Genomic DNA, 14,030 nt, shown 5'->3' with positions numbered 1-14,030 from the left:
TTGTAAGGGAAGGATTCACGGCCGTGAACACATAGGCATGAATACACTTAATGGAAAGCGTCAGTCACTCATCCATGTGGAAGGCACAACCAGCCGATTTGGGTATGAATCCCTCCTTGCAGATCATGTACACACATACATGCTGATTGTCTCCCTTGGAGAGTATGGGATTTTCCCATGTCACGCGGCTAGAAATATCTGATATTGGTTGGAAGAGAGTGACCAAGAGTTCAAAGTGCTACCCCGGCCCCCAAATTCCCCAGACTTGAACCCAGTTGATAATCTGTGGCACCACCTCGATGGTCGCGTTCTCTCTATGGACCCCCCCTCCAGCGGCTGTGAGATGCTCTGCAGTCGGCATGGCTCCAGATATCTGTGACAACCTCCCAGGACCTTATGGAGTCAATGGGCCCGTCTAGCTGCTGTCCGTGCTGCTCAGAATAATGGGGCTCCACTGCGTCCAATCACACATATGCATGGAATCAATGTGACTTATACACATATACCTTACCTTGACATACGCTGAATATACACTGTTGCACACACATAACATATATTCATACACACACATTTGCACTAAGGATGAGCGAATGAATTCTAACTGAATTTGTTATGAATTTCACAAACATTTGTCCGCAAAACTAATCCAAAGTTTTTTTATTTGATTTGGACAAATAGCACTTTCTCACTGCGCCGAATACTGAACGGGATGGCACAGGCGCGAGATTTACACGGCCGACGGGACCAACGCTGGCCCTGTCAATCAAGACAGAAGGGCGTGGAAATGAGGTGGGCGAACGGAGCCTCTAGGAGCAGGTGCAACGCCCCCCCCCCTGCTCCTAGAGGCTCATTTGCATAAAATAAAAGTTAAAATTACACAAAAACGGGGGCATACTTAAATAAAAGAAACGCAGAGTTAAATTCAGATGACATTTTCACATCTTTAATGTCAGCCTGTTTAATAGCGAAAATTGGGGTGACGGAAACCCTTTAAGAAATCTCCCCTCGATCTGCTCTCTGACGGGGCCGCTCTCGGTGTGTAATGCCGCCATCTAATCCTCTCCTTTCACCAGCAGATGGTAAAGATCGGTACATACAGAAAGTATAAGATCCTGAGAAGGAGTGCTGGGCCGAAGAGCCAGGAAATCAAACAGGAGGTTTGATGGCACAAGAGGGAGGTTTTAACCCCATAACCCCCACATCTTGTGTACGCCCAGCCTATAGCTACCCCCGACACTGAGCCTGTATTACTCTGATATGCCCCACTCCTCCACAGCCATGAGATGATGAATGTACCTGCACCTGTCAGTGGTTTTAATGACACGGTATGTCAGTATATATCTCGTGATTCCCTTTGTGTTGCAGTTGGTGCTTCCTACCGGAATAGTCGATATTCTTGGCGGTCAGGTCTCTATACACTGTGCCGTATTTGAATTCCCACAAAGCGAAGCCGGAGAGTTTCACCTGCATGCGACTATCTATCAGGCAATTTGTCGACTTCAGATTTCCATGAGAGATGAGAGGGCTGGAGTGTAGGAATCCCATCCCCTGTGAGGAGAAGAGGGCACAAGCTGAAATTAGCGGATTTTGCTGCATTGCATTGTGGGAGAAGTACAGAGACCTCTGTAGACTATGTATGTAGCCGGGAATATACACTACACTTTACAGAATGCAGCACAGCAGAGATCAAAGTAACGGAACTACAACTCCCAGCCAGCCCTGGCAGCTGGTTTACAGCAACTGAAGAGCATGTATATAGAGACAATAAAGTTGGGGTGCTCTCACAGTACTCACACTGACAATGTCATGAGCGAAGGAAAGCTTGAAAACCCAGTCCAGCTCTATATCGTTATTCTGCAGGACGTCCTGCAATTTATAAAACAGATGATGAGAGTCCTTATCACATATCGATCTATCTTATATATGTAATCTATCTATTTAGGGTGGCATGCAAAAGTTTGGGCACCCCTGGTCAAAATTACTGTTATATAGTAACATAGAAAAAAATTATAGGGGGTTGAGTCCGCACCACCTGCCTGTAGGTGCAGATCACTATGGCGAAATACATACACAAACGGAAAATGCAAATGTGATCGCACACTACATCCAGCACTCTGCCCTCCATGCTGGATGAGACATTGGTTTATATTTTGGCCAAAGCATAGTAAGCCACTCACCGCGTCAAGGTCGTCTCAATTGAGTGGTCCCTAACTCTTGTTCCTACCTGTTCATGGGCCATAACAGCCACATGAAATCCAGGGAATGCAGGTCAGCATGCAAGCCAAGTACACTTTGCTTGTAACCCCGTCCGGTGCCATTACAGCTTTCATCGGATGTATTTCGCCATAGTGATGTGCACCTGCAGGCAGGTTGTGCGGACTCAACCCCCTATAATTTTTTTCTTTGTAACATATATTGGAGGCGTGGCGATCTCCTTTGAGTCAAGCACACCTGACCAGTTAATCTGTCCTGGAGGCTGGTTTTAAAGTCAGTATAAAACTGAGTCTGCTTATATAGAACCTACCATTAGCCATCTGGCTCCAGGAGAAGTATATGGTGGGTTCAGCGTGCATGTTGGTACTTGCATCCCTGGATCCGATGAAAGCTGTAATGGCACCGGACGGGGTTACAAGCAAAGTGTACTTGGCTTGCATGCTGACCTGCATTCCCTGGATTTTATGTGGCTGTCATGGCCCATAAACAGGTAGGAACAAGAGTTAGGGACCACTCATGAGACGACCTTGACGCGGTGAGTGGCTTACTATGCTTTGGCCAAAATATAAACCAATGTCTCATCCAGCATGGAGGGCAGAGTGCTGGATGTAGTGTGCGATCACATTTGCATTTTCCGTTTATATAGTAACATAGTTTATAAGGCTGAAAAAAGCCCTCAGTTCGGCCTGTCATCCTGCAAGTTGATCCAGAGGAAGGCAAAAAAAAAAACTGTGAGGTGGAAGCCAATTTTCTCCACTTCAGGGGAAAAAATTCCTTCCCGACTCCAATCAGACATCAGAATAACTCCCTGGATCAACGACCCCTCTCTAGTAGCTATAGCCTGTAATATTATTACACTCCAGAAATACGTCCAGGCCCCTCTTGAATTCCTGTATTGTACTCACCATCACCACCTCCTCAGGCAGAGAGCTCCATAGTCTCACTGCTCTTACCGTAAAGAATCCTCTTCTATGTTTGTGTACAAACCTTCTTTCCTCCAGACGCAGAGGATGTCCCCTCGTCACAGTCACAGTCCTGGGGATAAATAGCTGATGGGAGTGATCTCTGTACTGACCCCTGATATATTTATACATAGTAATTAGATCTCCCCTCAGTCGTCTTTTTTCTAAAGTGAATAACCCTAATGTTGATAATCTTTCAGGGTACTGTAGTTGCCCCATTCCAGTTATTACTTTAGTTGCCCTCCTCTGGACCCTCTCCAGCTCTGCTATGTCTGCCTTGTTCACAGGAGCCCAGAACTGTACACAGTACTCCATGTGTGGTCTGACTAGTGATTTGTAAAGTGGTAGGACTATGTTCTTATTAGGGGCATCTATGCCCCTTCTGATGCAACCCATTTTATACTGTATACTGTCCTCTGTAGTATATATACAGTATACTGTCCTCTGTAGTATATATACAGTATAGTGTCCTCTAGTGTATATGCAGTATACTGTCCTCTGTAGTGTATATAACATATACTGTCCTCTGTAGTATATATATACAGTATACTGTCCTCTGAAGTATATATACAGTATACTGTCCTCTGAAGTCTATATACAGTATACTGTCCCCTGTAGTATATATACAATATACTGTCCTCTGTAGTATATATACAATATACTGTCCTCTGTAGTATATATACAGTATACTGTCCTCTGTAGTATATATACAGTATACTGTCCCCTGTAGTATATATAAATATACTGTCTTCTGTAGTATATATACAATATACTGTCCTCTGTAGTATATATACAGTATACTGTCCTCTGTAGTATATATACAGTATACTGTCCTCTGTAGTGTGTATACAGTATACTGTCCTCTGTAGTGTATATATACAGTATACTATCCTCTGTAGTATATATACAGTATACTGTCCTCTGTAGTATATACAGTATACTGTCCTCTGTAGTATATATATACAGTATACTGTCCTCTCTAGTGTATATACTGTATACTGTCCTCTGTAACATATATATACAGTATACTGTCCTCTGTAGTGTAGGTATACAGTATACTGTCCTCTGTAGTATATATACTGTATACTGTCCTCTGTAGTATATATACTGTATACTGTCCTCTGTAGTATATATACAGTATACTGTCCTCTGTAGTATATATACTGTATACTGTCCTCTGTAGTATATATACTGTATACTGTCCTCTGTAGTATATATACAGTATACTGTCCTCTGTAGTATATATACAGTATACTGTCCCCTGTAGTATATATACAATATACTGTCTTCTGTAGTATATATACAATATACTGTCCTCTGTAGTATATATACAGTATACTGTCCCCTGTAGTATATATACAGTATACTGTCCTCTGTAGTATATATACAGTATACTGTCCTCTGTAGTATATATATACAGTATACTGTCCTCTCTAGTGTATATACTGTATACTGTCCTCTGTAACATATATATACAGTATACTGCCCTCTGTAGTGTATATACAGTATACTGTCCTCTGTAGTATATATACAGTATACTGTCCTCTGTAGTGTATATACAGTATACTGTCCTCTGTAGTGTAGGTATACAGTATACTGTCCTGTGTAGTATATATACTGTATACTGTCCTCTGTAGTATATATACAGTATACTGTCCTCTGTAGTATATATATACAGTATACTGTCCTCGCTAGTGTATATACTGACCCCTGTGGTACCCCACTAGTGACAGTGACCCCTCCAGTACTGACCCCTGTGGTACCCCACTAGTGACAGTCTCCTCTCCAGTACTGACCCCTGTGGTACTCCACTAGTGACAGTGACCCCTCCTATACTGACCCCTGTGGTACCCCACTAGTGACAGTGACCCTCCAGTACTGACCCCTGTGGTACCCCACTAGTGACAGTGACCCCTCCTATACTGACCCCTGAGGTACCCCACTAGTGACAGTGACCCCTCCTATACTGACCCCTGAGGTACCCCACTAGTAACAGTGACCCCTCCTATACTGACCCCTGAGGTACCCCACTAGTGACAGTGACCCCTCCAGTACTGACCCCTGTGGTACCCCACTAGTGACAGTGACCCCTCCAGTACTGACCCCTGTGGTACCCCACTAGTGACAGTGACCCCACCAGTACAGACCCCTGTGGTACACCACTAGTGACAGTCTCCCCTCCAGTACTGACCCCTTAGGTACCCCACTAGTGACAGTGACCCCTCCAGTACTGACCCCTGTGGTACCCCACTAGTGACAGTCTCCTCTCCAGTACTGACCCCTGTGGTACACCACTAGTGACAGTGACCCTCCAGTACTGACCCCTGTGGTACCCCACTAGTGACAGTGACCCCTCCTATACTGACCCCTTAGGTACCCCACTAGTGACAGTGACCCCTCCAGTACTGACCCCTGTGGTACCCCACTCGTGACAGTGACCCCTCTAGTACTGACCCCTGTGGTACCCCACTAGTGACAGTGACCCCTCTTATACTGACCCCTGAGGTACCCCACTAGTGACAGTCTCCTCTCCAGTACTGACCCCTGTGGTACCCCACTAGTGACAGTGACCCCTCCAGTACTGACCCCTGTGGTACTCCACTAGTGACAGTGACCCCTCCTATATTGACCCCTGAGGTACCCCACTAGTGACAGTGACCCCTCCTATACTGACCCCTGTGGTACCCCACTAGTGACAGTGACCCTCCAGTACTGACCCCTGTGGTACCCCACTAGTGACAGTGACCCCTCCTATACTGACCCCTGAGGTACCCCACTAGTAACAGTGACCCCTCCTATACTGACCCCCGAGGTACCCCACTAGTGACAGTGACCCCTCCTATACTGACGCCTGTGGTACCCCACTAGTGACAGTGACCCCTCCAGTACTGACCCCTGTGGTACCCCACTAGTGACAGTGACCCCTCCAGTACTGACCCCTGTGGTACCCCACTAGTGACTGTGACCCCTCCAGCACTGACCCCTGTGGTACTCCACTAGTGACAGTGACCCCTCCTATATTGACCCCTGTGGTACTCCACTAGTGACAGTGACCCCTCCTATATTGACCCCTGTGGTACTCCACTAGTGACAGTGACCCCTCCTATACTGACCCCTGTGGTACCCCACTAGTGACAGTGACCCTCCAGTACTGACCCCTGTGGTACCCCACTAGTGACAGTGACCCCTCCTATACTGACCCCTGAGGTACCCCACTAGTGACAGTGACCCCTCCTATACTGACCCCTGAGGTACCCCACTAGTAACCGTGACCCCTCCTATACTGACCCCTGAGGTACCCCACTAGTGACAGTAACCCCTCCAGTACTGACCCCTGTGGTACCCCACTTGACAGTGACCCCTCCTATACTGACCCCTGAGGTACCCCACTAGTGACAGTCTCCCCTCCAGTACTGACCCCTGTGGTACACCACTAGTGACAGTGACCCCTCCAGTACTGACCCCTGTGGTACCCCACTAGTGACAGTCTCCTCTCCAGTACTGACCCCTGTGGTACCCCACTAGTGACAGTCTCCCCTCCAGTACTGACCCCTGAGGTACCCCACTAGTGACAGTGACCCAATCTGAGTGTGTACCGTTAATAACCACCCTCTGTTTTCTATCCCTCAGCCAGTTACTCAGTAACACAGTATATAAGGCTGACAAAAAGCCCTCTGTCCATCCAGTTCGGCCTGTTATCCTGCAAGTTGATCCAGAGGAAGGAAAAAAAAAAACCTGTGAGGTACAAACCAATTTTCTCCACTTTAGGGGAAAACAAACCCTTCCCGACTCCTATACTGACCTCTGAGTTACCCCACTAGTAACAGTGACCCCTCCTATACTGACCCCTGAGGTACCCCACTAGTGACAGTGACCCCTCTTATACTGATGCATGTGGTACCCCACTAGTGACAGTGACCCCTCCTATACTGACCCCTGTGGTACCCCACTAGTGACAGTGACCCTCCAGTACTGACCCCTGTGGTACCCCACTAGTGACAGTGACCCCTCCTATACTGACCCCTTAGGTACCCCACTAGTGACAGTGACCCCTCCAGTACTGACCCCTGTGGTACCCCACTAGTGACAGTGACCCCTCCTATACTGACCCCTTAGGTACCCCACTAGTGACAGTGACCCCTCCAGTACTGACCCCTGTGGTACTCCACTAGTGACAGTGACCCCTCCTATACTGACCCCTGAGGTACCCCACTAGTAACAGTGACCCCTCCTATACTGACCCCTGTGGTACCCCACTAGTGACAGTGACCCCTCCTATACTGACCCCTGAGGTACCCCACTAGTGACAGTGACCCTCCAGTACTGACCCCTGTGGTACCCCACTAGTGACAGTGACCCCTCCAGTACTGACCCCTGTGGTACCCCACTAGTGACAGTGACCACTCCAGTACTGACCCCTGTGGTACTCCACTAGTGACAGTGACCCCTCCTATATTGACCCCTGAGGTACCCCACTAGTGACAGTGACCCCTCTAGTACTGACCCCTGTGGTACCCCACTAGTGACAGTGACCCCTCCAGTACTGACGCCTGTGGTACCCCACTAGTGACAGTGACCCTCCAGTACTGACCCCTGTGGTACTTCACTAGTGACAGTGACCCCTCCTATATTGACCCCTGAGGTACCCCACTAGTGACAGTGACCCCTCCTATACTGACCCCTGTGGTACCCCACTAGTGACAGTGACCCTCCAGTACTGACCCCTGTGGTACCCCACTAGTGACAGTGACCCCTCCTATACTGACCCCTGAGGTACCCCACTAGTAACAGTGACCCCTCCCATACTGACCCCCGAGGTACCCCACTAGTGACAGTGACCCCTCCTATGCTGACGCCTGTGGTACCCCACTAGTGACAGTGACCCCTCCAGTACTGACCCCTGTGGTACCCCACTAGTGACAGTGACCCCTCCAGTACTGACCCCTGTGGTACCCCACTAGTGACAGTCTCCCCTCCAGTACTGACCCCTGTGGTACACTACTAGTGACAGTGACCCTCCAGTACTGACCCCTGTGGTACCCCACTAGTGACAGTCTCCTCTCCAGTACTGACCCCTGTGGTACACCACTAGTGACCCTCCAGTACTGACCCCTGTGGTACCCCACTAATGACTGTGACCCCTCCAGCACTGACCCCTGTGGTACTCCACTAGTGACAGTGACCCCTCCTATACTGACCCCTGTGGTACCCCACTAGTGACAGTGACCCTCCAGTACTGACCCCTGTGGTACCCCACTAGTGACAGTGACCCCTCCTATACTGACCCCTGAGGTACCCCACTAGTGACAGTGACCCCTCCTATACTGACCCCTGAGGTACCCCACTAGTAACAGTGACCCCTCCTATACTGACCCCTGAGGTACCCCACTAGTGACAGTAACCCCTCCAGTACTGACCCCTGTGGTACCCCACTTGACAGTGACCCCTCCAGTACTGACCCCTGTGGTACCCCACTAGTGACAGTCTCCTCTCCAGTACTGACCCCTGTGGTACACCACTAGTGACAGTCTCCCCTCCAGTACTGACCCCTGAGGTACCCCACTAGTGACAGTGACCCAATCTGAGTGTGTACCGTTAATAACCACCCTCTGTTTTCTATCCCTCAGCCAGTTACTCAGTAACACAGTATATAAGGCTGACAAAAAGCCCTCCGTCCATCCAGTTCGGCCTGTTATCCTGCAAGTTGATCCAGAGGAAGGAAAAAAAAAAACCTGTGAGGTACAAACCAATTTTCTCCACTTTAGGGGAAAACAAACCCTTCCCGACTCCTATACTGACCTCTGAGGTACCCCACTAGTAACAGTGACCCCTCCTATACTGACCCCTGAGGTACCCCACTAGTGACAGTGACCCCTCCTATACTGACCCCTGTGGTACCCCACTAGTGACAGTGACCCTCCAGTACTGACCCCTGTGGTACCCCACTAGTGACAGTGACCCCTCCTATACTGACCCCTTAGGTACCCCACTAGTGACAGTGACCCCTCCAGTACTGACCCCTGTGGTACTCCACTAGTGACAGTGACCCCTCCAGTACTGACCCCTGTGGTACTCCACTAGTAACAGTGACCCCTCCTATACTGACCCCTGTGGTACCCCACTAGTGACCCCTCCTATACTGACCCCTGAGGTACCCCACTAGTGACAGTGACCCTCCAGCACTGACCCCTGTGGTACCCCACTAGTGACAGTGACCACTCCAGTACTGACCCCTGTGGTACTCCACTAGTGACAGTGACCCCTCCTATATTGACCCCTGAGGTACCCCACTAGTGACAGTGACCCCTCTAGTACTGACCCCTGTGGTACCCCACTAGTGACAGTGACCCCTCCAGTACTGACGCCTGTGGTACCCCACTAGTGACAGTGACCCTCCAGTACTGACCCCTGTGGTACACCACTAGTGACAGTGACCCTCCAGTACTGACCCCTGTGGTACCCCACTAGTGACAGTCTCCTCTCCAGCACTGACCCCTGTGGTACTCCACTAGTGACAGTGACCCCTCCTATACTGACCCCTGAGGTACCCCACTAGTGACAATGACCCCTCCTATACTGACGCCTGTGGTACCCCACTAGTGACAGTCTCCCCTCCAGTACTGACCCCTGTGGTACCCCACTAGTGACTGTGACCCAATCTGAGTGTGTACCATTAATAACCACCCTCTGTTTTCTATCACTGAGCCAGTTACTCAGTAACACAGTATATAAGGCTGACAAAAAGCCCTCTGTCCATCCAGTTCGGCCTGTTATCCTGCAAGTTGATCCAGAGGAAGCAATATTCTATTACATTGTGAAGAACTTTGACCCATGACACATCCATCAGGTGGTACAGGACAGCCAATGGAGACGTTTCAGCACATGGACACACCCCCTACCCTATAAATAGACCCGATCTGGCCGCCATTTTACATTCAGTCTTTTGCCAGTGTAGGGAGAGGTTGCTGTGTGGAGCAGGGACAGGCTGTTAGGGACACCAAACGCTGGCTAATAGGGCCACAAAAGTCCTTTTAAGCACTAGTATAAGTGTGCTATCGATAGGTGCGGGGGCGTAGCTATAGAGGGTGCAGAGGTAGCAGTCGGTACCGGGCCCAGGAGCCTGAGGGGCCCAAATACCCTTGTGCCACACAAGAAGACACCAGTATTATAGAAAGTGCATGCTGGTCAAGTTACACCTCTGGCTGGAGGGAAGGGGTTAGGTCAAGAATTCGGCATGGGGGGGGGGGTGCTGTTTCTATTTTTGCCTCAGGTAGCACGAAGGCATTGTGCTTCCCTGCCCCTGCAAACAAAGCACTGAGGGAAGGGGGGCCCAAGCTGAACTCTTGCACCAGGGCCCATGAGCCTTTAGCTACGCCCCTGGATAGGTGTGACATACTGAGGGGTGCGATATACTTATAATATACTTTCTATATAGTGCATTTGTATTGTGCGGCCGTTGTGTGCGGTTCTGCTGCGATACTGCAGGTATATAGAGGGACAAGCGCTATAATTTCTACTGGTGTGATATACCTGTCGACCCCCCATAAAGTGATTGAAACGGGTTGTTATATACCAATATACTTTCTATATGGTGCATTTGGGTAGTGCAGCATTTGTTTGAAGTTTTGCTGCGTCACCGCATCTACACAGAGTGACAAATGACATTGGAACAAATAATTTCTACCGGTGTGTTAGATATGTAGGAAAAACATGCAGAATGTTCAAGAAAATAATCTTGGAACACATAGGAGACGTTCGCAACAAACGTGACAAGCCACTGTCTAGACGTGTCTAATTTTCACATGGGTGATCCCAAAAACTTTACATTTTCCGATGATTGAAACCATTAGACAATCCATTAGAGGGGGTGACTTTGATGGATTGTTAAGACAAAAAGAGTCAAAATGGACAAATATCTTGAATACGGTTGCACCATCTGGCCTTAGTTATGCTTTCCAGCATACATAGTTAATAAAACCAATATTATTGCTACGCTATCCTCGGCAGTTAATTTCATTACATACAGTTGCAAGAAAAAGTATGTGAACCCTTTGGAATGATATGGATTTCTGCACAAATTGGTCATAAAATGTGATCTGATCTTCATCTAAGTCACAACAATAGACAATCACAGTCGGCTTAAACTAATAACACACAAAGAATTACATGTTACCATGTTTTTATAGAACACACCATGTAAACATTCACAGTGCAGGTGGAAAAAGTATGTGAACCCTTGGATTTAATAACTGGTTGAACCTCCTTTGGCAGCAATAACTTCAACCAAACGTTTCCTGTAGTTGCAGATCAGACGTGCACAACGGTCAGGAGTAATTCTTGACCATTCCTCTTTACAGAACTGTTTCAGTTCAGCAATATTCTTGGGATGTCTGGTGTGAATCGCTTTCTTGAGGTCATGCCACAGCATCTCAATCGGGGTGAGGTCAGGACTCTGACTGGGCCACTCCAGAAGGCGGATTATCTTCTGTTTAAGCCATTCTGTTGTTGATTTACTTCTATGCTTTGGGTCGTTGTCCTTTTGCAACACCCATCTTCTGTTGAGCTTCAGTTGGTGGACAGATGGCCTTAAGTTCTCCTGCAAAATGTCTTGATAAACTTGGGAATTCATTTTTCCTTCGATGATAGCAATCCGTCCAGGCCCTGACGCAGCAAAGCAGCCCCAAACCATGATGCCCCCACCACCATACTTCACAGTTGGGATGAGGTTTTGAGGTTGGTGTGCTGTGCCTCTTTTTCTCCACACATAGTGTTGTGTGTTTCTTCCAAACAACTCAACTTTGGTTTCATCTGTACACAGAATATTTTGCCAGTACTGCTGTGGAACATCCAGGTGCTCTTGTGCAAACTGTAAACGTGCAGCAATGTTTTTTTTGGACAGCAGTGGCTTCCTCTGTGGTATCCTCCCATGAAATCCATTCTTGTTTAGTGATTTACGTATCATAGATTCGCTAACAGGGATGTTAGCATATGCCAGAGACTTTTGTAAGTCTTTAGCTGACACTCTATGATTCTTCTTCACCTCATTGAGCAGTCTGCGCTGTGCTCTGCAGTCATCTTTACAGGACGGCCTCTCCTAGGGAGAGTAGCAGCAATGCTGAACTTTCTCCATTTATAGACAATTTGTCTTACCGTGGACTGATGGACAGCAAGGCTTTTGGAGATACTTTTATAACCCTTTCCAGCTTTATGCAAGTCAACAATTCTTAATCATAGGTCTTCTGAGAGCTCTTTTGTGCGAGGCATCATTCACATCAGGCAATGCTTCGTGTGAAAAGCAAACCCAGAACTGGTGTGTGTTTTTTATAGGGCAGGGCAGCTGTAACCAACACCTCCAATCTCATCTCATTGATTGGACTCCAGTTGGCTGACACCTCACTCCAATTAGCTCTTGGAGATTCCATTAGTCTAGGGGTTCACATACTTTCTCCACCTGCACTGTGAATGTTTACATGGTACGTTCAATAAAAACATGGTAACATTTAATTCTTTGTGTGTTATTAGTTTAAGCAGACTGTGATTGTCTATTGTTGTGACTTAGATGAAGATCAGATCACATTTTATGACCAATTTGTGCAGAAATCCATATCATTCCAAAGAGTTCACATACTTTTTCTTGCAACTGTATCTTAATAATCTCTCTTGTAAACAACCAAACATTGGAGCTTTTCACATTTCATTATATATCTCTTATACTGGTTTATAGCTACATGTGTAACTTAGCATAATCATTCTCCCTGATACTTTTTAACAGCGCTACTACCATGATCGGGTCGCTGTATCCTTGCGTGCGTCAGATTTCCATACTATGGTCATGTGGGCTATGTTTCCTTATTTACCATAATCTTGCGCGGCTTGGCCCGCCTATCCGCGCCAGTTGACATACTCCAGCACACAGGCGCACTATTTAAAGAGCCATACATGACTCGCGTATCATGTAAGCCGGCACTATCGCCACGCCGGCAGCTTCGCTGCATGATTGACATCATCTGCGGTTTTGGTCCGCTTTAGCATAAAGTTTTCATCTCTGGCGTCACGCAAGTATTCGGCCCTGTTGGCCGTGACTGGCATTATTTGACACTAGTCTGATTTAATGAATATTGACTTCTATTACATGCTGGACTTATTTTCACTGCTATTATTTATGTCTGCATGTGAGCTTATTGACATAGGACACCTTTCACTGCTTCAGCTCACAGCCGTCTTCGCCATGCATTTGCCTGTGTCTGCCTGACGCTTGTCAACATTGGGTTATCAGCCATGACATCTATGCCCTCAGTTATACCTTTGTATCTACGGCATTACATTGATATTTCCTACGGAGGATTAACTTGGTGTGTGTAACTAACATGTAGCTAGCTGGTTGAAGGGAGTTTAGTAGTACCTATCAAACTGTATATTGGATCTAGCTGATAACAGAACCGATGAGATTATTGATCGGCAATTGATTGACCTTTTGAACACTTTTTGCAAACTAGGCCACTTTTATCAGTCTTGCCTTGATATATATACAGCATACACCCTGTGTGCAATGAATATACACTCACCTAAAGAATTATTAGGAACACCTGTTCTATTTCTCATTAATGCAATTCTCTAGTCAACCAATCACATGGCAGTTGCTTCGATGCATTTAGGGGGGTGCTCCTGGTCAAGACAATCTCCTGAACTCCAAACTGAATGTCAGAATGGGAAAGAAAGGTGATTTAAGCAATTTTGAGCGTGGCATGGTTGTTGGTGCCAGACGGGCCGGTCTGAGTATTTCACAATCTGCTCAGTTACTGGGATTTTCACGCACAACCATTTCTAGGGTTTACAAAGAATGGTGTGAAAAGG

At 47.4% G+C, this 14,030-nt stretch overlaps 1 protein-coding gene across 1 annotated transcript in view; it reads right to left on the bottom strand.

Annotated features, from left to right (window-relative positions):
* The window catches only part of LOC121004403 (guanylate cyclase 2G-like), a 122,258-nt gene that overhangs the window by 32,218 nt on the left and 76,010 nt on the right, over positions 1 to 14,030 (bottom strand). Inside the window, 2 exon segments of the mRNA XM_040436601.1 lie at positions 1,380 to 1,548; positions 1,795 to 1,866. Of these exon segments, the coding sequence (XP_040292535.1) occupies positions 1,380 to 1,548; positions 1,795 to 1,866 (241 nt within the window).

This window comes from Bufo bufo, chromosome 6, assembly GCF_905171765.1.
Source record: "Bufo bufo chromosome 6, aBufBuf1.1, whole genome shotgun sequence".
In the NCBI taxonomy this organism is placed as follows: Eukaryota; Metazoa; Chordata; class Amphibia; order Anura; family Bufonidae; genus Bufo; species Bufo bufo.
This window is presented reverse-complemented; position numbering and strand designations above follow the sequence as displayed.